The sequence below is a fragment of the Pelecanus crispus genome, chromosome 20 (genome assembly GCF_030463565.1).
Source record: "Pelecanus crispus isolate bPelCri1 chromosome 20, bPelCri1.pri, whole genome shotgun sequence".
Lineage (NCBI taxonomy): Eukaryota > Metazoa > Chordata > Aves > Pelecaniformes > Pelecanidae > Pelecanus > Pelecanus crispus.
The window spans coordinates 2783992-2810730 of record NC_134662.1 but is presented as its reverse complement, the minus strand read 5'-3'; the positions used below and the strand labels follow the sequence as shown (position 1 = coordinate 2810730).

Below are 26739 nucleotides of genomic sequence, written 5' to 3'. Positions count from 1 at the left end.
ATCCAGCCTGCGGGGCTGTCTTCCACTTTGGCATCCATTGGGGTCTTTGTGTGACTTACTGCTTTGCAATTTTATTACATTTTTATTGATCCATCCCCTGCAGCCTCAGCACATCTGCTCCAGCTGCAGCAGCCCCGCTGGGAGGTGTGCTTATTTACACAGCTGCGAAGGATTTCCCCAGTCAAGTTCATTAACTACATGAAGGAGACGCGCTGTTCCTTCTCATTATTAAGAGATTTCTGCCACAGAGGCCTCCTCCCACCCCCCTCCTAGACACTTCTGCAGGACACAGGAGGACTGACCTTGGGAAGAGGGGAGCACTGCTCTTTGGAGGATCCACCGGTTTGCCTCCCTTCTGCCCGTGAAGGAACGGGAAGCTTTACCTGCCTGCGCAGGAAGGGCTGTCCTGTTTAATCCCCGTCAGGTACCAGACACTAGCAACTCCCTTCTCTTGTCAGCCTTCCTCTTTGCTTACTCAGCAATTAAGAAAAGAGACTTGAGGAAAGAGGTTAAACAGCTCTGATGCTGCTGGAATTGTTTCTAGCAAAGCAATGAAGTTAAGGAGCAATTGCACAGGGGTAAATGACCGAGGGCACAGCAGGACGGTCGAGGGCCAGCATCAGGGGCAGCTGCCTGGAGGGATGCACCCTGATCCACAGCCGTGCAAGGAGGAGGAAGCACACCCCAGGGACACAGCACAGGCAGCCTGCGGGACCTGACCTAATGGAGATGGTGACTGACTGCCCACCAGACCACTTGAACCACGAGACCCAGCCCTGCAGAGAACGGGGGAGAGCAAAGCCCTGCGCGGCCCTGTTCCAGTTCTGCCTGAGCCAAGGGATGCTCAGCCCAGCCCCAGCACTCACCTCCACGGTACGTCTTCCAGGTGTAGTACTTCCCTCGGAAGGGGACGTTATCGAATTCGGCACACTGTAGCTCTCGGAAGTCCTGGGAGCCCGGTGGGCAGTCCTGCAGCCACACAGCCAGCGATCAGCACGTTGGTGGGAGCAGCCTGCCTTATCTGCTAGGAGGGCAGGAGCTGCTACAGGGCTCCCAGCTGCGACTAACACCAGCCCTTCTAGGAGATGGACACCAGCCCTGACAACTGGACACTGTTACAGTACGGCAGGAGCACCCTTCCTGCAAAGCTGAGCACTATTTGAAGACTAATGGCATGAGCCATTGGGCCCCAGCTGGTCTGTCTGCAGATGCAACACTCGCTCTGGCGAGCAATCCTTTAAAAGCTAGGTGCAAAGCCCAGGGGAAGCAATGGGGAGCCATCTGTTTTTCTCACTACCAGCCTGTGGATGTTAAAGCTAACATTTCCCAGGTCTAAAACTTCACTGAGCTTCCCTGCAGCACAGTTATTTCTCTTTGCTCCCCTTGAGGTTTAACCCCCAGCCCTGGGAAGCGGGGTGCTATGGCGTGTTTCATGAGCCGCTCTCACCTGACCAGGCCTGCACTTGCAGCGTATGAGAGGCAACGGCTGTCATGGCAGCACTGAAAGCCTCCGATCCCTCGCTCTTTTCCTCATTATCTTTTCAGGCCCCGTCCTGATGCGGAAGCCCTGCAGGTACATACCTCCCACCCACCCTCTGAGCCAGCTCGCAGCCGGTGCAGGCGTGCATCGTCCTGCTTGGCTTTCCCCACTGCAGGATTGCTGCCGGCACAGCACGGCTCACCCCCACCAAGCGCTGCCACCTCCTCCCACGGGTCCCACAGCTGCACATAACGCCCCGCAGCTGCGCTGCAACACAGCACTGCCTACACCCCACCAGCAAAGCCCACCACCGCTCCTCTCCCCAAGCCCACCAGTACTCACATCGGTGTTGCAGGACCGGTACCGCTTCCGCTCTCCCAGGCAGTACTTCCCTCCAATCGTGGGCCTGCCAAACCGGGAATGAGATGGGAGAACCAGCTCAGGGCAGCGAGCCACGTTTGTGGCAGGTGGCTGCCCCAAGCTTGCAGGAGCACCATGGCTTTTCCCATCCCTACACCGCTGCAAGGATCCTGCCTGGAGGGGCTATTGCAGAAGCGCAGCCCCCCAGCAGACTTCACATGCTCAGCTGCAAGCATGCAGCGGACTTGTCGAAGTGGCTTTGGGTATGTGGCTGCAGACCCAACACCAAAGGCAAAAGCACCGAGCTGCTGTGAAGGCAGGACATAGGATTTGCGTGCAGGAGCCGAGACCCTCCTGGGAACTAAGCGCAGAGCTGCACAGGCACCTGGCTGCTGCCTTCCCCCCTAACCCGAACAGTGAAGCTGTGCAGCCAGGACAAGGCAGGGCCACACTGACACAGCCAAGCACACATACACCTACCGCGGGCTGTCACAGTGGCGAATGGATGACGACACGCCTCCGCCGCATGTCCTGCTGCACTCCCCCCAGGATGACCACGCTCCCCAGGCACCATCCACGCCCTCCGGTCGGGTGCCGAAAGGCACACACTCCCTCTTGTAGCACCACTGGGGAAAGACAGAGCTTCAAACACCCTGAGCACACAGTCTCCTCCTCCCGGGGCGCTCCCCAGCCTCTGTCAGATGTGGCAGCCTGTTCAGAGCTGGGATCTGGTTTGATCCTGCGAAATCTGAACTCAGAGCTGCGCTGGCCTTGGAGTCAAGTTCTCCACACCCTCTCCAGAGGGCATGCGCCTCCCCCTGGGCACCCTCTCCTCCGAGACAGTGTCACCCTTTGTGCACACTGTGTATTCGGGGTTCGCAGGGATGCTGGGACCGGTGCCCCCACTCCCAGCCCTTGGTGCACCATCCTGTGGGGCAGGTGGCCACGGGCAAGTTGGTCACATCCCCACCTCTCCTCTAAAGGGGTCCTGGGCACCCGGGTCAATCAGGGACACACATTGCAACAGGGACATGTCAGAGCACACACCTCACTGCCTATAAAAGCATGCGGCAGTGAGTCCCAGGTGGGACTTGGGTGGGAGCTGCTGCTGTTGGGTGGCAGTGCCAGGATACCTGGGGGGGTACGGACACCTCCACCACCAGCTGCTTCCTTCCAGGATGGAGTGAATTTTGTATGCATACTGGGAGCTCAAGTTGTGGTTAGTGTTTTAAAATGACCCAATCTGCAGAAGGTCCAGGTTAAAATAAAGTTTTGATTGTAACAACAATGTTGTGTCATTGGTCTGCCGAGGATCCCTAAAGAATCGGCCCTCCTCTGTCCTGTTGGTGACAGATGCTCATGCAAACTTGCCTATGAAATACTTCCCTCGGACCTGGAAAGCATCCTGCACCCCCTGGAGTCAACAGTGACGCAGAGCGGGACACTGCCAGACCCGCTGCTGTTCTCCGGGCACAATGCCGGACACCATGCCTCGGGGGCTGAGATAATCCCAGGAAGGAAGAAACTGCTGTGCACTCCTTCCAGGGGCTGATAACCCACCCCAGAGCTGCTGGCACAGCCTCTCCTGGCTCCTGAACCAGGCTCTCCATGGGCAGCACAGCCGGAAGGGAAAAATGAACCATGGCCTCCCAGGACACTCAGCTAGTGACCTCCTTGCAGGCCAGTGCTTCTCAAACGTGCGATCCCATGCAGAAGAGATGCTCTGCAGGCACAGCCTTTCTGGTGTCCCTGCTGATGCTCCAGACTGGAGGTACTGGGGCTGCTCCTTTTGCAGGAAGGACCCAGGAGCCTGCCCAGCTCCTGAAAACCCCTCCACGGGCTCAGGGCTCCTGAGAGCGTCCGTGATGGGCTCTGCCCTTGCGCCCTGGCTGCTGGGAGCAGACCCTCGCTCACTCTCCTGTGGCAAGCAGAGACGTGTGCCAGCTGCAAGACCAGATCTGAGTTGGGGGCACGTGAGGAGGGAGGATGTGTAATGAAAGGCAACCTCATGGGGTGCGCTGACCACAACCTGTGTAACAAGTGCTTGATTAATGGAAATTATAAAAAAAAAAAAAAAGAAAAGAAAACCAAAACAGGCAGGGAAGGAGCCAGCAAGACAGTGAACCCACTGTCTGAGCAGCCACGCTGCTGGGGGCACCCCTAGGGCAGCAGAAACTACCACAAGATCTGGGCCTGATGTCACCCACTGTGGGTTCTTGGGGTAAGACAGGTGAAGACATAACAACCATGGGGGATCAGCTTAAAAAAAAGAAAAAAAAAATTGAGAATTTGTGAGGAGGAAACAACCAGAGGTCCGGGTTGTGGGCACAGCCACCGTCCAACAGAGCTTGGCTCAGCCTTCCCCTGCCCAACTGCTTCCCTAGTTGGGTGGCAGAGCACAGAAACTCACCCTATCTCTCCTTTAATCTTGCATACCTCAAATAGCTTCTATGCCCTGATTCTTCCCTCTGCTCTCCCCAGCTAGAAAGGAAGAAGCCAGGGTAGACCTCAGAGAGCTGCTCCAGCCAAGGGTTGAGGTCTGCGGGCTCACCTGGCCGGTGAGCGCAGGGGCCACCAGCTGGAAAAGGGGTAGAAACTTAATACAAAGGTTCACCTTCTTTCACCAAGGATATCAAACCACTTCTGAAGCATGAATTAAAACAAAAGGATAAACAGAAGCACAGGAAGGCAACTGGGGTTCAAACTGAGTCAGTATCTTCACTGGGAATAGCTCCCACAAGTCCTGGGGGCTGCGACTGCTTGTCACTTAGGACTTTTGAAGAACCCTGGTTAAAAAAAAACACCACTAAGTGCGGGAAAAAGAGATACTTAAAAGTGGGAAAAGCTGGTAAAAAAAGATCACTAGTAGAAAAAAATTGCCATTGTATATGGTGAATGTCCAGCAGCAGGGATGTTCAGCCCCAGGAGCTGTCTACTCCTTTTTGACCTAATTTCCAGCAGAACTAAGACGACTGTTTGCAAAGAATAATGCATTTGTCATAGCCATCCTCTTTCCTGCACATCAGCTTCTCCAGCTTCTTAAGGTTTTGAAATTATTCTTGAATTTCTTGAGAATTATGTTTCCTCTAGTGGAAAAACACATGTCCATTTAATGGAGAATGTCCCAGCCCTGATTCTCCATTGTCCCAATTATTATTCGGTTTGCAAAGGCACTTTGTTTTAACAGTGCTTTAACAGTGCTAACACTTGCTTTATATTGGCGCAAACGGGTGTAGGAGGCACAGGGAATGAAGCGATATGAACAATCAAGTCAAAATTCACTTTCAAAATATATGGTCATGAAAAAATCCTACCCTCCTCTCTCAGCTGAGTCTGAAAAACGAAGGTTTCATCATATCTAGCCTTGCGAGGCAGCTTTTCACAAGCTCCTCTGAAATGTTACAAACCCATTGTCCCTCCTGGGGAAACTGGGGCAAAAATCACTTTTCTCAGGACAGCCAGGAGACCTCGGCAGACCTGAGAACAAGTTCATCTAAAGCATACGCCATAGCTTGACGTCACCTTACTGTGCCTCTTAGGCGAGACCAAGCAGCTTGCTGGAGCAGGGACTTCATATTCCGCATTTCTAGCAATATGCAAGGTCATCTGTACTTCAGGGTGATTACGGGCCCTTGGGCTCCTTGGCACATCCCAGTCTCCCTCCGTGCTGGTGGGGGGGGGGGGGGGGTGGCTCCAGGCTCTGGGAGGCAGGGGAGAACAGGCTGATGGGTGCTCTTAAATCAACTCCATGCTCACCAACGCAAACAACAATCCCGGTTATTGCTGGAAGAGGGATTCAGCCACTCACTGTCAACTCGCTACGGTGCCCCGGGCTTCCTTACCCCCTTTTCAATGGTGTTGGTTTGGCATATGGTCCCCTCAGCAGCAGGGATGCTGTTGGTTATGCAGCGGTTGCTTTTACTCAGACACCATAACTCACTGCAGACTTCCTGGAAAGAGAGAGATTTTGGGGGAGAGAGGGGGAGGGAGGAAGAAAGAGACAAAGAAACAAAGCAGGGATCAGGATTCGCTTGTGCTAGGGACTGCGAGGCTGGGGCAGCAGCACGCCTGTGCGCTTGAGAAGCACCAGCTGGGCTGGGACAGAGGGACAGGAGTGTTTTCAGCATGGTGGGGGGAAGATGAGATAAAATCTTGCAAGGTGTTGCCAGCTGCAGTCACCTCAAGGCCACTGACAGCTCACCCCCTTCTCTCGACTAAGACTAAGCACTTCTCCTGTGGCTGGGATTCTCTGGATTTGGAGGTTCCACTGCGCTCACGCCTCCCCAGCCAGCCTGCACAGCCAAACCTGGTCTTTGTGCCACAAAGGACACGTCTCCTTGGACATCCCAGTGAGTCCTCAGCTAATTCTGCTGTACTTCACCTGACCCCTCTCCCCAGGGCTGAGGGATGTTCTCTTTTTTGGGTCTGTGCAGTGGAGGCTGAGCACAAGGGCCCATTCCTAGCACCCACCATGGACATCCCTATGCCACGTGGGTCCAGATCTGCCACATGGATGTGGATCTGCCTTTGCGGGAAGCTGGGACTCCGCAGGAGCATCAGTGGGGCATGTCTGTTGTCTCCTGCTGCAGGAATGCACTGCAGGTCACGTTGTGGCTAGCTTGTGTACTGACAATCTCCATCCAGCCTAACAGTCCTAAAGGGAAGACTCCTCTGGAAGAGTAATGGTTTTAAACTAAAGAAGAATAGACTTAGACTAGACATAAGGAAGAAATGTTTTACACTGAGGGTGGTGAAGCACTGGCACAGGCTGCCCAGAGAGGCGGTGGAGGCCCCATCCCCAGGAACATTCCAGGCCAGGTTGGACGGGGCTCTGAGCACCCTGCTCTGGTTAAAGCTGTCCAAGCCATTGCAGGGGGTTTGGCTGGGTGATCTCTAAAGGTCCCTTCCAACCCAAAGCATTCTATGATTCTAAGATTTAGAGCCGTTTTCAGAATAATCAAAATAATGCCAGATACTGAGCTGGCCCTTAAGCAGCTCCAGAAGTGGGCACTCCCGCTCTCCATCTCTGCTAGGTGCACTTGGGTCCACTGAGTGATACTGGGCTGAGGACTCCAGACTGCTTTCCAAGAGGTTTCCTGAGCCCCAGATCCTGAGCTTCAGCCCATCCTGACCTCTCAGAGTGCCAGCAAACAAAAAGCTTCCTTTGGCTGTTCCAGAACCCACCCAGAAGTTAGGTCTACAACAGAGACTCTGCAAAGTTGTCACAGCTGCTAAAGCAGAAGGTCCAGGTCCTTTGAACCTGTCTGCTGCTAAATCAACCAGGCTGGACTTCCACACATGCAAACTGCAAAGCAACACCTAAAATCCAGAGCTGAGATTCCTGCCAGGTCACCATCCTGCTGCCATTCCTACTGAAACAAGCCTACAGAAAAAGTCACTGCTTGTCAGAGAGCAGCTTGCTGTGACTTAGTTTATGCTTGAAAGTATTAAACAGGTTCACATTGTCAATGAAGGAAACTGTCACAAGGTGTGAGAGCAGAGCCCGAACAGCCATGGCTGCTGCTAATGCGCTCCCAGCACACATTGGTGCCACTCTCGGTGCACACCAATGCCGCAGCATGGGCTGAAGGACCCCGCGTACTCTACGCTGCATGCTCCGGTGCCAGCACAGCGACCGCCTGGCCTCCTGCCTGCCCCTACGGCAGCATGACCTACAAGACAGCTCCCGCCGGCCGCCTGCCTCCAGTCAGGTAGCAGCCTGTTCATCACGCCTCCGGGCTTGGTTCAGCCTTCCAGCAAGGCATTCCTCCACCCCGCCAAGGGCTGTGCTCTAAACAGTAACTGATACCCCCGCAGGACGAACTGACTCAACGACTGGGAATCCTCTGTGCTGGTACCAAGAGGGATGAAAAGACGAGCCCGGGATTTCTCTGCTTCCCTCCTGTTCCTGGGGTTGTGATAGCAGACTGACACAGGGTGAGCTAGCAAAGGAAAATACTGCAGAGTCTGCACCGAGGACCACAGCTCCAAGACACAAAGGGATTTTGGTTCCCAACTCCTTTGCCAAAACCCAGCTGCAGCTGGCTTTAACCAGTGAAAGCAGAAAGTCTCTCCCACCTTCAAAAGGCATCTACTCCTCCATACTGCTCTTGGAGAGACAGAATGTTATTGGGAAGTAGGAGGTCCTGTATAGTCTCTTCTCTCTGTGCCACCAAGGGAGAGGACTTCCCAGCTTCAACCAGTGACATCTGTTCACTCTGTCCTCATCACGCCTATTAATCTTCTGCTCTGTACTGGCACGGAGGAAGGGATCCTGCCATGTTTGCACCATCACCCTGGCGCCTGCTTTTATGGGGCACAGGATGGGTGGACTTACACATTTACCCAGATTTATCTGCGCACACTTGAGCCCTTACGCCCTTTGGGTTTCTCCCAAACAACACGCAAGACAGGCTGGGCTAGAAGGGTAATCACAAGGACATCTTGTGCTTTTGTGATACTTGTATATATACAGGAAGCATCTGCCCAAGTTAAAAATTAGCTGGGAAACAGGCATGTAAACGTGGAAAATTTCCATTCCACTGCCTCTGGGTTGGCTGAGGAGGGGCACAGACCGCAGTCGGTAGCACCTGACATCAGATACCACAACCATGGCGTTCAGACGCAGACTTCTGCTGCGGCTCTGGGCATCTCATGAGACTGCATCTGCCCCATGTCCAGCAGGCTCTGGGCCCCTGGGCCATGTCAGAAGACAACACTGGACCAGGGAGAGCCAAGCTTTGCCCTTTGTTCACCAAGGTGAGCAGGAGGTGGTTTAGTGTTTAGCCATACTAAATAGATGAACGCTCAAGAGTGAAACTGGTTCATATGGGGGTCACTTCAATGGCAGCATTGGGCTTGGATTTACATGGTTGCAAGAGAAACTAAACCCTGATTTGATGTGTTTCCTCCTTCACAGCTTTCCAGGGCTTGGACTGGGGTGGGTACACATACACGTGTGTCATCGGACAACACAGCTGCCCGTGTATCTCACTGCTGGCTGCTCTGTTTCCTCTAGGGGAAAGCGGATGCATTAAGGAGTTCAACTAGCCCTTTACTGCAGAAGCTTCCCCCTCGCCACTATGCTCAGATAGTTGGCAATGTCCAGTATGTTAAGAACAGCAAAACGTCAGGCTGAGATCTTTTGTCCTGAAACAACCTTTCCTTTCAGTGGTCTCCTGGATTCAAAGATCAGGGGATGGTAGTGTGATGGTGGGAGTGGCTTAGGTGGGCAGCTGTCCTGCAGACAGACCTACAGCTCATCGACACACCTCACCTGGAAGAAAGAAGTTTCTCCTTCTAAGTTTGTGCGAGCAGCATAATGACTTCTACTAAGGATTATGAAAAATATGTCTGTGTACAAACCCCCGCTGAGAGAGGAATTGGATGAGGGGACTGCAGCTTGGCTTTCAGCTGCAACCCTTGGGGTCCAGCAGCAGCCAAAGTGTCAGACAGAGGCAAGAGATCTCTTCCCATGGGAATAACCTGACCGAAACTGAGCTGGGGTCAACCTTTGTGGATGGGAAATGACCTCCTCTGTCCTCTCACAGGGAAGCAAGGCAAAAAGCTCACAGGGAATGTGCCGGTGCCCTTCATTTGAAGCAGGACAGCAAAGCGATGTGGGCAGCAGAGGAATGGCCCCATGGCCCCTTTGCCCTTGTAGCTCCCATCCTCCACCCCCTGGGAACCGATAGTAAAGCAGGAAGGCTCTCTACCCCGTATTTACACTGGCGAGATTTAACTCCGTACTGGAAACGGCACTGCTCGTCTGCATCGTAGGCCTGTCCTGGAGCCACCGTTGGGTAGATAAAGTCTTGCTTGGGAGGAGCGTTGTTCAGGCATAATCCCATCCCGGAGCTGGAAACAAGAGATGAGAATCAGAGCTCAGAAAGGCTTGTAGGAGAGCGTCGCGGTGAAGGACCAGCAGCCGGCACTCCTGGCTCCATACGGGCTGAGCTCTCACAAGCTTGGCTGCTTTGGGGGGATAACTCTACCAGCATCCTCTGGGCAAAACTGGTGCCGAGAAAGTGCTCTGAAGTCTTTCTGTCTGTGCTGGGAAGCATATGCTTGTCCCTAGGTAACTCTAGCAATTTTAATCTGAGGGTTTTGCAGGCTATGGCCAGCCCCTGGTTGTCCCGACAGGTCCTGGGTCCAGCAGGCAGCATGTGGCAGTGCACAGGCAGGCATGTGCCCAGGACCCCCAGGGCAGCAGGTAGGCGGAGGGGCTGCCCTCCCACCCCACGGCTGCAGAGCCCCAGCTGAGAGCAACAGGAGGTGCTGAGCGCAGAGAGCCCCTTCTCTCCAAGCCCGTCCTTCTGCATGCCAGAGCTTTGTAGGAGCGTCCAAATTTTGCAAGAAACACGCCTTTCCCTCCCCCGTCCTTGCTGCTGTCTGAGCTCTCCCTAAATCAAGGCCCCTGTCACCACTCCCCCGGCCCTGTGTCCCAGGGTCTTGCACGCACCATGGCCCCATCTCGGCAGAGGCTCCCGGGGCCGCGCTGAGGCGGGGGCGGCCAGCACAAACTGTGGAGAGGGCCGACATGAACTCGCCGTCCTCCACCAGCCCCGCCGAGACCTCGGGGTTACCTGAGGACAAGGCAGCCTCTGCCGCGGCGCCTTCCCGGCGCTGTCCGTGCAACGTGCCTTGCTGCGGTGCACGTCCAGGGGTCAAGAGCAAGCGGGACAGGTTTTGCTGCGGCCAAACGTGAGCTGCCAGATGTGGGATTTGGTGATGAGCCGCGCGGTTTGGCCAAGCTTTGTGGAACAGCGGGGCAGGCGGCACCCCCCCAGGGAGGCTTGCCTTCGCTGCCCCTCTCGCAGCTTTACAACAGCAGTGTCTCCAGTAGAGGTCTGGTATTCAGACTCCTGGGGGACTTTCCACCACGGTGACCCCCCACACTTTGCTTCTTCCAGTTGTGACTCAAGTCCTACCCAGTCCTTCTATTAGGTAGTGACCGTATCTTACCAAAAACCTCACCAAAATTGATCCTGACTGCTCGTTTTGTGATAGAACCCCTGGGGACTGCCTGAACCCTGGATGAGAAGCTCTTTCAGGCTGCAGAGGTATGACTCAGGCAAGGAGACAATATTGAAACTCTGTGACTTAGGAGCCTAAATCCCTTCTCCTGAATCGTAAAGGTGCTTTGGAAAAAAACCACAAAAACCTTTCTCCTGCATTGCTGGTTCACACCTGAAAACTCTCCCCCTCAGTGTCTGGAGAAGCTGCCTACACCATGCAGACCCAGTCCTGTCTCCAGATCCTCCTTCCCCACCACACCAACCCTTCTCTGCAATTCCTGGCTGAACTTCAGAAACATCCAAATGCCTCTAGAAGTTATGACTTATCTGTGAAGTTTCTGGAAGTGGGGAACCTAAATAAAGGTCTCACAGCTGCAAGGTAAATGGGGTTAGTATCTTCAGCAGGCAAGCAAACACGGGAAAATCTAAAGGAAGGAAGGAAAGCACGTGCCTCTTGGGATAGGATGAGGTGCTGGGAGACAAGACAGAAGGTGCACAGGCTGTGTGCTTTGGGGGCTTTTCTTTGGCTTTACCCACTCCTCACAAGTGACTGTGAGAGGTTGGAGGTGTGTACTGGTTGCGAGGTAGAAGGAAGGGCAAGGTGAGATGGATTCCTTACTCCAGGAAGCTGGTGATGTAATCCCTGCTGCATGTGGACCACACAAACGGGTTGGTCTTCATGGTGATGTGAGCAGCCATGAGCTTGGCCGTTTCTTGCCCACGGGAGCCACAGCTGTTGCCAACCCCATCATGGTTCATGCCAAACCTAGAAAGCATCACCAAGGCAACAGAGAGATGATCAGCTGCTGCATTTTCAACACATCTGGATCAGGATTTTTCAGCTCCTGTTGGCAGGAACAAACCAACAAGGGCCCTTCCCTGTGACGGCCACTCCCAGGGACTCTTCTGGCACAGTACTCACGTGTGGCCAATCTCGTGGGCAATGGTGAAGGCTGTGGCCAGGCCAATGTCCTCATTGATGCTGCAGCTTCGTTCTCGTTCGCACATCCCGCCAACGGGGGCCAGGCCTAGGGAAGCCAGATAGAGCTGTCACATAAGGTCAGCACAAAGCATCTATAGGGGGCATGGGTGGTATTTGGGGACTAACTGGTGTGCTTCACACTCACTAACACTGAGCATAGCCTGCTGTCAGTAACAAGTTTCTTCCCACCAGTTGTACTGGGCTTTGGGATGGACCCATGGCTCTTATGGGTTGTGGGCATATGGTCACCCAGCACTGTCAACTAAATTAACAATGACAGGCTCAGAAATGCTAAGAATGGGTCAAAATCCTCTGAATTTCATATCCAAACCCCAGACTGTGTGCAGAGGGGGAGCAGTCCTTGTCACAACACTGGCACTGCTGGTGGGGGGACCTGAGATCAGCTGCACCAGCACTTGGGCATCCAAACTTGGCCAGGGCAGCCTGGACAACTGAGTAAGCCAGGATCCAACCTGACCATCTGTGTTTGGTTCTGGCTGATGCCCACCATGGTCAGGAATCCAGCCTGACTCCAGGCAGAAATCCCCCCTGCATTGTGGCAGCAGATTCCCCCAACCCTCTGCCCATATACTGTCCCACCACCACAGGCTGTGCCCGCTGCACCGGGCCAGGGAAGGAATAGTCTATGTTAAAGGAACAAATCGAGCCATCATAGCACCTCCAGCCTCAACCTCAGGCACCTCAAGCCCAGGCACCTCGTCTGCAGCTGCATCAGGTCAGAGATCCACCAACTTTTCCTTTTTAACTGCAGTGATTCAGAGCAGTAATCCCTCCCTGACTGCTTAGTCTAGACCAGGTCAAGACAAATTAGGAGCTACAGCCAGAGAGAGCTGCAGGGTCTGTCTGCGTCTAGCAGTTTAAATAAAGAACTCCCTTTATAGTCATCACAAAAAAGTCTTATTTCTCTATGCTAAGCCAGGAATACTCCACTAGGCTATGGACCAGCCCTAGATGCGAGCAGTTCTTAATCATCAGGCTGGACCTGACCCAGGGCTATAACGGAGAACTGTTCCAGAACCCATCTGTCCTCTGGGTTGCTGCTTCTAGTGTTTACAGAAGTAAGGAGGCTACACAGTCAAGCAGGCTGGAAACCACCGGCCTGCTCCTGGCTCTGCTGCCGGTGCTCGCGGTAGTGTTGGGCGAGTGCTTCCCCTCAGCCTGCTCACTAGGAAAGGGGGACAGCACAGCCTGCCATTGCCACGCTCCCGAAGATGCCTGTGCTGGTGAGAAGTGCTGCCGAGGGGGCAGCAAAATCCTACCTACCCAGAGTGCCGCATGGTTTATTCTTGTAGATGCAAATGTCGTATCTGCAAAGAAGAGAAGGCAGCGTTAAGAACACTTACAATTTCAGTGGCTCCAAAATCGTGCATCTCTGTTTTACTGATGTGTTTACATTCAAAACACTTCAAAACACCCCATCGCTCATGTGACACTTCTGGAATGGAAAGTACCAATGGTAACAGGTAAGATGCCTCTGATCCGTATTGTACAACACTCATTTTCCCCCCAGCTGAGACTCGCTGTGGATTTTTAACGATAGCTCCTGTCCCTTAACTATGGGGCAGTGCTGAGCAGGGTCAGAGGTTTGTTTTTGATGAAACGTGGTAAATCAGCAGGGACAACGCTATTCCAGCCTTGAAGCCTTTTGGGTTTAGGTGGGTGGTCCAGCTCTGCTCACTAGCACCCAGTGCACTCCAGGGAGCCGGCCACTTCTCTCCTGGGAGGCACTGGGCTCAGGGATCTGTCCCAAAAGGGCAGGGTGGAAGACGACAGGGCCAGCCTCCTGTCTGTAAACTCAGGTCCCTTGCAGCAAATCGTATCAATCAAATATGTAATTCTGAAAATTTTTTTAAAAAATAAGGAAAACATTTCAGTTTGAAAACACGTTCCATTTCAAAACCAACTGTGGTTTCATTAAAATGCTAAAGTGATTTTTTAATATTTTTTTTTCAGTTTAGTTCTTTACTGAGAATTTTCCAAACAAATTCAATATGGGTTGATTCAAGATGACTCTTCCCTCTGTTCCTGGCCTCAACTTCCAGCCACTGCATTAAGGAATCGACTGTTTGCACATCGTTAGCCGTGTGCAAGGAAAAGCTAAACGAGGACAGCAAAGTAAAATCTGCTCCAAATTGAAATGCAGCACCCTCGCAATGGGATGTGGCAGCAGCTCCAAAAGAGACCAGTTTGGGCCAGAGAGTGAATATTATCATTTAATTGCGGAGACAAACTGCATGCCCTCCCTGCCTCTGTTCAAATACCTTCTCCAGAAGGTGAGACTCCCCAGACATTTGGGTCTTTGCAAAACCCAGGCTGAAAGGGGCAAGGCTAACGCTGAAACCCGCGTAGGGCAGGCAGGCGGGAGGACTGGTGACAGCCGGGCTGGCGTGCCCCAGAGCCGGGTTGAGGTGTTGCTCCTTAGCCCCAAGGTGCCTTTCAACCTGAGTGCGAGCTGGGCTCGGAGCACCGAGGATGCTGACCAATGTGCAGGTTTGGGTGACACCTGCATGGCGAGCAGGACCATCCGACATCGCTTGCCCTGGCAGCTCCATGGGGATGAGAGTGGGGAGGAAGCAAGCTGATAGCACACGATGGGTTAAGCATAACATGTTCCTGGTGATGGTTCCTGTCCCTTTGGCCCCTGGCACTCTCTGGAAGTAACCAAACCTCTCACCCCAGCAGGAAACCGAGTGAGTGAAAAACATTTGTTGCTTTGTTTTGAGCGAACACCATTAAAGCCTTCGGAGGCTCTGGGTTGACACGTCCCTGCAAGAGAAAAAAGCCTGCAGCTCAGCAAGATGTTATCAGGAGATGGGGAATTCATTAGAGACGGGGCCGGATGTGCTGGTGCTGTCCAAGCCTGGCACGGCCGGCTGCTGAGTCGCTTCGGGTTAGCTCAAACATCTGGTGGGAGGCCAAAGAACTCGGAGCCGGTGTTTGCATCCCACACGTGTGGCAGCAGGGAAGGAAAAGCAGATGCTGCAGCCCCAGGAGAGTGAAAAGCAGGGGCTGAGGGGCCTTTCACTCGCTCCTCCCCTGCTGCTTGTGGGTTCTCATCTCACAAGCTCCCCAGGAGGGATGCACCAGGCAGCTCTCATGAGCTCCCCAGGAGGGATGCACCAGGCTGTGCACGGCTCCCGCCGCCCCCAGGAACTGGAGCAGGAGAGCAGCGCATGGTGCCAACGAAACCAGCTCCCGCTTGGAGGCTCCCCTCTCCAGCACTTTCATTTCAGGACTTTCTTCCACTCCGCAAGAGAGAGAAAAAAAAGGCGCAAACAAACCTTGGGTTTGCCTTTGGCTTCTCCCCAGCCTGTCACCCCGCTGCCCAAGCAGGGTTTATGCGGTCGCTGGAGAGGCAGTGTCCCGGGTGCAGGTGGCAGCACTGCTGAGAGCTGCCTCTCAGCACCCTTCGTCCCCTCTGTTCTTCCAGCTCTCCCTTCAGCATCCTCTGTCCTCCCAGGTGCCCTCTGTTCCTTCCACTGTCCCTGTCATCCTCTCTGCATCTTCTTTCCTTCTGGCCATCCATCTGTCCTTCCAGCTGTCCCTCTTGTACTCTCTGCTGCTCCAGGCTCAAGCACCATCTATTCTGACAGGGGTTATTTGTCCTGCGTGTGAAGGTTCAGACCCCTTCACCCAGCTCTGAAGGTCTAATTCAGCATCTAGGTTAAGCTGCTGACCTAGACTGTTGTTACAGGAGCGCAGAGACACAGGCAGGGCAGGACTGCTCTTGTCCTAAGAGAGTTGGGATGAAGTCACTACTTCAAGGGTGTCCATCAGCTACCAAGGAGAGAGTTCAGCTCTACATGTAGGCACCTAAAATGAGGTGAGCCAAATCCCATACTGGCTGGAGGCACTGTGTCACTGTCATGACGCTCAGGTCCCGCTTGTATCCTCTCCTCCATCTTTCACAGCAGGGGCAGATGGGGCTCTCTGTTTCAGTAGGATGCCCGATACTCCATGACTCCAGGGTGGGTTCCCACACATGCCCAACACTGCTGTACACACTGTGCCATTGACTTTCGGTGCACAAATACCCATAGCTGCAAACTAAGCTCCTTGAGAGCACAACAAAGACTGAGGGAAGACACTGGAGGACGATAACTATCTGAACTGCAATGATCTGCATTGCTGCAAGGGAACTGGCAAGTGGCCAGCCTGAGGGAGCTGGGAGCACATGGGAAGGAAGCCTCGGATCAACCACTTGGACAGAGAGAGAGGACAGCTGCACAGAGGACACTGCCCGTGAGGACAGCGCTGCCAGGACCGGGCTCAGCCTTACCTGGTGATCAGCACTGCGGTGTCGTGGTTGGCTATGCCATTCTCGGGGATAGCGTTCCCATTGCCATTCCTGTTCACAATGGATTTTTGCCACTTGCAGAAGCTGTCCAGGGATTTCCCGGCGTGGTGGTTAATCTCCAGTGTGGGCTGGAATGGAAGCAATATGACAGTGTGTTCCCAGGAAAGCTGTGATACGAAGGCACTGCCTATTCCCATGCCAGCAGAGCACTGACACCAGTCCAGATGCCCCCACCTTTTCATGGAGGCCATAGGAAAGCAAGAGTTTAGGAGGACTAAAGCTACTTAAACCTCCCTAAAGCCACCTTATCACAGAAACAGTCCTCAGCATCCCAGAGGTCTCCTCAGCCCATAGCCTGAACGCAGTCCCCAGCTGCCATCGAGAGGATGTGGTGCACCCAGCAGCTGGCACTGGGGGGACCTCCCGGGGTTGACATCCAGGAGGAACACACAGACCCGCAACGGAAGTGCAGACACATGATGAAAGTAGCTCAGCAAAGCCCACATTACCTGATCCTCAGTGAGGAGAATCAGCCGGGTCACCAGGATATTGACAATATTGCCCAGACTCGAGTCCTGGAAAAGTTTGGCAACCTGACCTCCAAGAAACAAGAAAAGACGAGTCTTAAAAATGAGCTCTCTGGCTGGGTGACAGTGCAAGCGGCATGTGAGCTGGCGTGTGCCGGGCACCTGGCGGAGGGCATCAGGGCTGCTTTGTCTGTGTGGGCTGCAGGGTCTGAACACAATCTTTTTAGAAAGCAGAAATGGGTATGGGATTCTACGTTACCACTTGCATTGCAGAGCCTCCTAAACCATGTTCAGATCTCGGTGTCTCCTTCTGGGGAGATTCGAGCAGTGAAGCCGACATCCCACAGCACCTGCTCCTTGCCTGGAGCTCAGGTGGGGAAGCCCCATGGCCCTGGCATTACGTAGCCACCGGGACGAAGCTTTGCTGACTGCCCATCAGCAGGGAACGACACAGCATCTCTCAGAAATCTGCCGCAACACGATGAGTGTTTTGCAGCAGATGAAACAGTTAGAAACGGTATTGTTTTAAAATCTGCCATCTGCTTTAGAAATGCAAACAGAGCAAGCCATGAAAAGAGATCCTGCAGAGGACAGGACAAAGAACCATCACAGAGGGGCTTTCAGCAGTTTGATGGATAACTTCCAAGCCTATCTCACCTCACAGGAGGATTCAACATGGCCAATTCAGGCTGTTAATGCATCTAGCCTGGTATCCTGCCGCCAGCAATGACCCAAATCTGATGCTGCAGAGGAAGCTCCTCTGCAGTAACCCAGAGACGTGGGCAGCGCGGTATGGAAGAACGAGGGTATTTCTCCCCACCTCTCACACTGATCAGCCCCCAAGCGTGAGAGCTTACTGTCCTTATGCTTTCCCATGTGTTTCACAGCTTGGCTGGCCCTATTTGCAATGCTAATTTGAGATGAGAGATGCTGTTCAAAGAAAGGGCTTTGTTCTCCCAGTCCAGATCTGGCCTGTAGCATGGTCAGATGGGCCAGAGTTCACCTCTCCTACTGTGCCTCCCCTATTCAACAGAGAGTCCCTGCAGGCTCCAGAGTATCACTGCTCATGAGCAGCAGCAGCGTGTCAAGATTTTTGACCCAAACGTCTTGCTCTGGGGATGGGGAGAAGCTACTGCCATCCTGGAACAGATCCGATTTCCCCACTGCGTTCCCATCCCGCTTGCCTTCTTGCAGAAAAAGCACATGGCACCCTCTGTCAAACCCAGACAATCGGGGTGACAAACAAATCTATTCCTGCTTGCTCTCTGCCGCTGGGTGCGTGAGCCCCTGGGGTCCCCCAAGGTTCATGATGTGGTTATAACACTTACAATATTCATGATGGCCAGGATGTACTGCTCTATGTCCCGCCGCCCGTGGTACCCCACCATCATTTTGTCAGCCACCACCAGGGTCTCCACGTAGCGCTCCGTGCTGACGGACCTCTTCAGGGGCAGCTGGCCTCGCTGGCTGTGGTTGCCCGATGGCTTCAGAGGGGAGGGCTTCAGCGTCCGCAGCCACCAGTGTCTCCCTTTCCAGGGCTTCTCATCTGAGGAGGGATAGAGATTTTTCTGTTGCCATCCAGCAGCAATTCAGCAGCACACAGAGGAGAGGGATGCGCAGTATGAGCTTGCTTTCAGGGAAGGAAAGGCCATTGCAAGGCTCTTTATGCACCATGCATGGACCCAGCAAACGTCCCCGCTGCCATCGGCCGGATCTGCTGAGCTCTTCCTACTGCAGCCCAGGGCTGTCCCCGCGCTCCTTCCGGCCCCGCTGGCATCCTGCCTGCCCTCCTGCCCAGGTGCTGCACGCAGAGGGGTGCGCCTGTCCTGCTGCAGCAGCCCCACGCACTTCACTGCCTCCGGGCTGCAAGGCCCTGCCCTCCTTCTGTCACGGGGAAGAGCGGTGTGGATTTAGAAACTACACAGCCATTGCAGATCATTTCCTCTTTCCTTTTCCTGCCAGGACCTGAATTTAGGACTTGGCTTTTCCTCCACAGAAATGGCTGCAGCCTCCAAAGCAGCAGCAGCACATTTGTAGGACTTTGCTCCAGGCTTCAAGTGCTACTGACCCGACCCTAGAGATGTCCCCAACAGAGCCATCAGCTCCAAACCCACGGCCTGGAGTGCACCACAGGGCAGGAGAGCTGACTGAGATTACAACCAGTCTCCTGCCCTGTCAGGGGAGCCGGCTGAATCCCCCTCTGCTCCAATGCTGGATCATCAAACACCCAGCAAGACTGGGCAGGTGGGCAGATCACAGGTGGCTCCACCGCCTACCAGCTCCGGCCGCTCCAGCTGATCCAAGGGAGCTCGCGGGGTGCTCGGGGCCCGGCTGTGCCGGGCAGGGCAGGACAGGTCCAGCCTGCGGGGTGAGGGGACGGGGTGGCTTTGCTGGGGCCAGTTGCGCTGTGGTTGTTCTGAACTGTATTTGGCCTGTGGCTCCCACTGCATGGTCTTTGCTTCCAAGAAGCAATTAGGAACAGGCTAACTTTTGTCTGGAAGCTGGGGAATGTGGCAAAGAGTCAGCAGAAGGGGAGTCTGCTGGCACTTCGCTGAACGTGACTTTGGGAGCTGGGACAGGAGGAGCCAGGCCAGGGAAGCACAGGTTGTCTCCAGAGATGCTGGCAGGTCTGGGGACACTCCGAGCCTGCTCAGAGCAGGCTGGCAGTGCCCCGGTGTCTCCACAGGCTCCATCCCTTCCAGCAGTGACTCCTCATCTCGTCAAGTGCTACCACTGGGGCACTGGATGAACATCCTGAAGTGACACACAAACCTGCCAGGAGCAACTGGGAACAGCTCTGCTTCTGCATCCGCAAACATCCATAAAATGCAAGCTGGCCCCTCTGCAGGGATGGCATCTCCTCTCATCCTTACGGAGCCAGGGGAAGCCTCTGTAAATTGAGGGAGCAGCATCCTCTGTGCATGCAACATTTTGGGTAGATGGAGAAACTTTGCACATTCACAAGGGCCGGGGATTTCAGCCAGGCTCTGGGACACAGACTGACTGCTAGCAAGGATGAGAAGGGCACAGGAATGCGGGGAGAGGCCAGGGCAGACCTGTGTGAGTCCTTTAGGAAGTCAAAGGCCTGTAAGTGTAGAAATGGGGTAGATGTGCAGTTGCCATTCTCTGTAAACATCTCCCAGAGCCCACTGTGACCAAATCCCACATCCCACTATACAAGGCATATTTCCACCTGGTCTCTAACAGCAGCAGATGTATCTCAACACGGACACAATCTTCAGTGACTAAAACCCAAAGACAAGCCTCTGCTGAACATGCATAAGCTACGATTTCTCAATACCTTGAAAATTGGCCAAATCTGGGAGGATTTTTCTTAAGAACAATAAGAGGCAGTTTTTTCTCTTCTATTCCATGCTCTATTTACAAATTTAAAAGCCCTGCTGTGAAGAAGAGAGTACAAGAGCTTTCCAAAGACCAGGCCACCAGATATCCTTAACATGGGTAAAAGTAAATACAGAAAACTTTCTTGAATGCAGGAGATAAATTTGGTTCTTTGCCATATAGAGCAGTGTGGAGCTTCAAAGCCTGGTCTACCGGGACTTTCCCAGCCTGCGCTGGGATGGATTGAGGATGTGTTGGTGGGTACAGATACCTAGCACACCGCAGGCTGCATCCATGTGTGGGTACTGGAGAGATGATCGTTTGTACACGACGTGGGGGCTGCCCTTGCCCTCGCTCCCTGCGCTGACATTAGCTCCCGGGCTCAGCGGTTCAATGAAATATTCCTCCTCATCTGCGACGATCACCCCATGCTGCAGAAGGAAAGAGATGGAAGACAATAAAAGAGGTAGAGAGAGAACTGGGTGACATACTGGTGGCTTCTTGGAACGAGTTTTCTGATGATTAACCACTGAATTTTTGGGGACTGACAAGTACTTTTGAGAATGTGAAGGAATCCTTCATTTACACACAAACACTGAACTATATGAACCTACAGACCAGAGGAAACTGAGCCAGATGGTCGTGGATGCCTTGGGACATCTGTGTTCACTAAAGTCCTCTGGAAATCACAGTCTTTCCTTGCAAAATTATGAATAAGTTGTTTCCTCTTCCACCCACTCAGTCTAATTGAGAGCTGTCTGTGGGATCCTAAATACCATACCTTCTAATAGCAGCACAACTCAGCAGTGAGATCTACCTCCTATACTTTTCAGCCTCACTGATGAACCTTCAAAAACAACTCAGGACCATTACCACCAGCTGGGAAGCTCGGGCACATTGCTGCAGAGGGGTGTAGATGCTCAGAGGCTTTTGAGAAACACTGAATCTTTAAAATCTGAAGTCCGATTAGCAGTGAGGCAACCAGCTTCAACCTTTCTCTGCAGCCTGAAACCTGCATTGTGCCCTGTAGGCATCTCTGCCCCTTTTACACCTCAGACTGACCACCTCAGTCAGATGATCTTGTTTCTGCTCCCTTATTTGTTTTTTGTTGTTCTCACTTATTTTATTGTTTGACTGAATGAATCTCAGCTGTGAGCCCGGACTTTGCTCTCTGTGAGTGGACCCACTTGTAAGACAGTGACAACCAGGCAGGAGCAGACCCCAGCAGGATGAGCATCCAAACCCACCAAGCGCTTGCAAGATCTCTCCGCTGCAGCTGGTCCTATCCTCGCAGCACACTTTCCCTCTACCTAAAAGGTCTGAGCAACCTAAAAAGTTTCTGGCAGCCCAACACGATACAAGCAGAAACTCCATCACTGTAGCAACTCCTGGCACTGAATCTCACCTAACTCCAAGAAACGTGGGTGTGCTATCAGCTGAACTTTACCAGCAAGCAACCGAGGCACAGAAACACGCCTGACATTGCTCAAGCAGGACAAGCAGTATCCAAAAAGTCTAAGACCCACGTTACCCAGCTGTCCTCCCACTCCCTGTCCACAAGCATAGCTGTGGGTGCAGAGACACCTCTGTTCTGCCATCAGCTCTGCACTGGTGTTGTTCTTTGGATGTCACACCACTTTACCAGCTTCCCTCTATGCAAGGAGGACAGGAGCCCTGATCTGCCAGGATGGGGAGTGGGGAAGCAGGTCTCTGTGAAACATCTTGAGGTCCTTGCACGGAAGGCACCACCTGCATTATTGCTGGGCGTTCGTGGGGGAGAGCCTCTCTGGGGTGGATGCTGCCTCTGCAATAAGTCTCTCCCCCTCTCCCTCCCTGCCATAAAAGCTGAATCGGGGCAGTGTGTGCACAGCGAAGTCCCCATCTCCAGAGTGCCGGGGGATTTCCTCCTGCACCAGGCTCTGTTGCTCTTGGCTCAGCTCCACCATTTCAAACACAAGCGAGGTACTGTGAGGTTAGCCTGGCGAGGGCTCCGGCGGAAAGCCGAGTGTCGGCCTGCGAAGCCAGCTGGCTGCCGGCTTTGTGGGACAGGGAGAAGGAGGTCACCACTGGCTTGGGGCAGAGCAGCAGGAGGGGAGAGCACGCCCTGCCTGAAAACCATGTACCGCTAGAAAAGGGCCATTCTTACTTAAACCCAGAGCCTCTGCATGGGGTGCAGGAGGCTCCACCGCCTCCCTGGCATCCTTCGGCAATGAAGCTCAGCCATCACAGGAGTCTGAAAACTGCCTTGTCGCTGATCCCAAAGACCAAGCTCTGAGGTCCGGGCGCTGGATGTGACACAAGCCTCTTGAAAGGGGGCGGCAAGAAGCCCTGAGAGAGATCCCTGTGGTTTGTGGGGGAGCTAAACTGGATATCCTGTCTCTGATTCACCCAGGTCATCTGCAGAGCAAGGATGGTTTATGCTATTAACTTATAACCACACTTAAGAAAAGCACAGTTCAACTCTTCCACCTCCTTGTACATACACATGAGCAGCTCAACATTAGCCTCAGCAGCGGGGCCATCTGCCTTGCTCCAAGCATTTAATGTTCATGTTGACTTCAGGAGGGCTTTTCAGGTGAAAACACAATTTCAGCACAGACACACAGGGTTGAAAACCTGGCCTTTAAACTGTCCTTTGATGAGCTCTGATACAAGAGGTAAAAGAGTGGCATTTCTCTCCTACAGCTGTTTTCTTCTCGCTGTGATTTTTTTGATGGTAGGACACGGGTCCTTGGGATCTTGTGTAGCCAGTGGGATGAAACACAGCTTTGCTTAAGACAGGGATTTCAGCTCCTGGCCAGGCTGAGGCAAAGCTGCCCGGGCTGCTCCCTGCAGGCTCCAGCTGCTTCGTGCTTGGCCCTGCTGGGAGCTCACAGCTCTGCGTGTTTTGGAAAATGGACCATTTTGGCCTTTGCTTCTGACAACTTAAGCCTGGGCGACTTTCCCCCTGCTCAGCCTGAAGTGCAGCATGGCGTGCCTTCCACGGGAGATGCATGGGATGAGCCACGCTGCCTGCCTGCCATCAGGCCGGGTGACGGTGTGTAGGGCTGGGAAGACGAGTCAATGGGAGCACGCCCAGGTATTGGCAGTCCAAAGCTGGGGTGTGCCATAAGGTGCAAATTACATTGTGGATGTTTGAAAACAAAGCGGTTTACAGCGGTACACCTTGCAGACACAGAAATTGCTTAGGGATGTGGGCGTCTGAGGACAGGAGGATGGCTTGGGGCTTGTTACCTGTTTTCACAGCTTTGTGTTGGACGCTTCTGTGGATGCAATCATCCCTTTCCGTCCTCCTCGTGCACAGCTCACTCTGTAATCAGCACCTGGTCCCTGCTTGTGCCCATTCAGCAACACAGCACACAACCCCCTCTGCATCATCAGTAAGTCAGATCTGCACAAACACGGGTCACCATATGCAGCCCCCCCTTAGCATGTGTCAGCATGAACCTGAACCTTGAGACCTCAGCAACCGGAGACCCCCTTCTGTGCCTGCCTGTCGCCCCCCAAAGCGGACTGATGCCTGCCTGGCGGGGAGCGTGCTGCGGCTGAGGGACTGCACAAGGGGATCAGCTGTTACTGATCAACCAGAGCTCTGCAACAAGTCTCCTCTGGTGGCAAGTACAGCCCCCACTCTGCCAGCTAAAAAGATGCCAGACTCATCTTGTCCAAATTCCTGACCCTATCGTCCTCACTAACCCAGACGACCTCCTCCCTGCTCCTTGCTGATGTCCGTAGCTCTCAAGGGCAGAAGGACAGAGTTCAGGAAAAGGAGAGGTTGTTGGATGACCCTCCATCCCTCTTTGTGCCTGGCTGTATTTTCCTCCAGACAGCCCCTGGTATCTCTCCAGAGCTAAACACAGCCTGTGGACTGTGTTATCCCAGTACAAGTGCTGCTGGGCCATTGCTTGCCCTGGACTCGCTGCCCTCTGAAGTAGGAAGGTAGGCTAATGCCAGATCCCTTCTGAGCCAGCAGCATCCAGCTCACCCTTCAGTGCTTTGTGAACACCAGTAAATTGTCTGGGACTTCAGCAGAGTTCCTGTATCTAAACAAAGGGCTAACAAGGGAACCAAGAGTTTATGCAGCTCTGATTTTTGGCTGTGAGATAGAAACATTAGACTCTGTGATATAATGAGTCAGATTCTCATTTCTGTTAATAACCCACAGCACTGTTCTGGCAATGTAATTTAGCAATAAATCAAACGTGAATTCATTCCCATTTGGAAGCTCTTCCACACTGCCAGAATACTGCTAAGAGGTGGGGCTGTAGCATAAACATGAATCTGGCCTACAGAATCTTTTTTGACATGTTACCCCTCCAAGGGAGCCATCATCCTTGGGATTCGCTAACAGGGTATGTTTGCTCCATCCCTCCATCTGGCAGGTCATGAAATGTGCTTTGTGAGCCAGAAATATCAGAAAAATCACAGAAAAATAAGGATGGAAGTCCTTAGTCTATTCCCAATGCTGGAAGAGCTAATGAATCATACCTGGAGTATTTCTGAGAGGCATTTGTCTGGCCTATTCTTAAAGATCTCCAACAATGTAAGGGCCACGTACTCTCCAAGCAATCTGGTCCAGTGCTCAGCTATCCTTACCACTAATGTCTACCACTAAGCTTTCTTGCTGACATTTAAGACCATGATGTCTAGTCCTAGCTGTTAGGACACGCAAAATCAATCATTCCCACCCTCTTTGCAGCAGCCTTGCTGTTTTTGAGGAATGCCATCTTGTCCCCTCTTGATGTTCTCTTTTTCAAATTGAAAAACTGATTATTTCAGTTTTTCCCCCAGAGGTCACATTTTTAGATCCTGAAATCTGGACAGAAGTGACCAGCAACCCCAGGAATTGTAAGGATCTGAATGCACTTTTGACATTCCCAGTTGTGCTGTGAAATTCCTACCCTCCTGCACTTCTTCCTCATTAGCACATGCGAAACATGTCTTTTGCTGTTGCTGTTGGAAGTGGAGGGGAGAGTTCTGCAAGAGCCAGAATAATGGTCTAGAGCCTGGATTATCCCATTCCAATTAAAATCAATGGAAAAAAGCCCGCTGGCTTTGGTAGAAACTGGACTACAAGCGAATGCCTACAGATGTAATGAAGAGATGTGGCCTTCTTCACCCTCAGCTGACTTTTGATGCCAGCGTGCAGCATTCTAGCTTGACACCGACCCCATGCCTTTCCCACCACCATGGACCCACCTGCTGGGACCCAAACCAGGTTGCACTTCTGCAGCAAAGATCAAAGAGGCTGCAATCAGCTCTGCTTTATGGGCAGACCTGGTTGTTAGTATAGCCCTTGGCCAGGCAAAATACAGAGACTCACCAGTCCATTGCAGTTGCTGATGGCGACCTTTGAGTTCAGGTACTGATCCTGCAAGTGGCCTGCGTAGTGGCAGTCTTCATGGAAATCATGTTGCCAGTCCACTCCATCTCGCTTCCAGTATTCGACAGTGAAGTGCTCAGCCAGCAGGTTGGAGTGCAGTGTCAGGTTGAGAAGGAACTGGGTTCGGTGGGCAGAGACTTTGTAGAAAACCTGCTGCTCAGATGGCTCATAGGGCAAGGAGCCCAGACTGCGCCGAGGACGTTGCTTCAGCTGGCTTCTCACATCAAAGGTAAGGAAGTCCCCGTTTTGGTCCACTTGGATGGGGAATGCAATTTCATAGTGATCGAGGCTGGAGAGGAACTCCTCTGGGGAGGGAAAGCAAACACAGGAGGAATGACTTTCTGCAAAGAGAGTCAGAGTAAAACGCCCAGAGACTTCAGCGCGGAGCCGGCTGTGCCCGAGCACAACCGAGCTGCAGCCAGTGCAAGGTGGAGGGACAGCGACCTGACACAGGGGGTCTGCCCTGTGCAGGCTGCAGGATCCTTGGGGTATTCCCAAAGGCCTTCAGCCTACAGAGCCTTGGGGTATCAATAGGTGTCGAGCCTCCGGAGCATAATCTTCTTCCTCTGCAGGTGATAGAGAGAAACAGACTGGTCCAAGGGGCCATTCAGGACACCCAAATTCTGACTCTGGACCTGGACTATCCCCCATCTCTCCATCTCCACTGGGCAGAGGGACCCCAGGTTGTGCAGTGTCACACTCTGTGGTTTGGAGGGTTATTTTAACCCGCATCCTTTCAGTAACAAAGCTAGCAATAAGGTCTCTTCAAAACGAGCCAGAATGAACCTTGGGGCGACAATGTCTCAGGAGAAGACAGTCTTGTTAAGGAACTGCGGGGTTCTTCAGAACATCTACAGCTGCCACGTGGACCTGCTAACTCTGCTTTGATAACTCACATAATAACAGCATCATACCAGCCTCCCCGATCACAGCTCCATTTGTGCATTACATACTGGGCGTCCTCCGAAAAGGCGCAAAGACAATGTCCTTGCAATGCCAATCTTGCAATCAAAGAAAGAGGGTAACCAGAATTCCCCAGCTGTGCTGAAAAGGCAGCAGGAAAAGAAGTCAGACATCCTGATTCCTCAGCCAGGTCTCTATCTATGACACCATCCTGCCTTCCCAGCTCACCAGCTTGGTGCTCTTTATCATATCAGCCTGGCTTAGCACCTTCTCTTGGGGCACTTGAGTTTTTGAGCCTGTCTCGTACCACTTGGGAAATGTGCTCTGACAAGGTCACTGTCCAAAACGTCTGCCTGCACTCACATGGTAATGCAACACTTTTGGCTGCCAAAGAAATTGGCACTCTGCAACATCTACAGAAATTTCT

General features: G+C 53.1%; 1 protein-coding gene across 1 annotated transcript in view; it reads right to left on the bottom strand.

Annotated features, from left to right (window-relative positions):
• ADAMTS10 (ADAM metallopeptidase with thrombospondin type 1 motif 10) overlaps positions 1–26739 on the bottom strand; it is a 44028-nt gene that overhangs the window by 12901 nt on the left and 4388 nt on the right. Inside the window, exons 2-14 of the mRNA XM_009485262.2 lie at positions 25350–25714; positions 20298–20457; positions 18013–18230; positions 16667–16750; positions 16140–16285; positions 13124–13167; positions 11780–11885; positions 11477–11623; positions 9556–9697; positions 5683–5790; positions 2321–2466; positions 1823–1886; positions 867–969 (exon numbers count right to left, since the gene is read on the bottom strand). Of these exons, the coding sequence (XP_009483537.1) occupies positions 867–969; positions 1823–1886; positions 2321–2466; positions 5683–5790; positions 9556–9697; positions 11477–11623; positions 11780–11885; positions 13124–13167; positions 16140–16285; positions 16667–16750; positions 18013–18230; positions 20298–20457; positions 25350–25714 (1833 nt within the window). The remainder of the gene's footprint in view (positions 1–866; positions 970–1822; positions 1887–2320; positions 2467–5682; positions 5791–9555; positions 9698–11476; positions 11624–11779; positions 11886–13123; positions 13168–16139; positions 16286–16666; positions 16751–18012; positions 18231–20297; positions 20458–25349; positions 25715–26739) is intronic.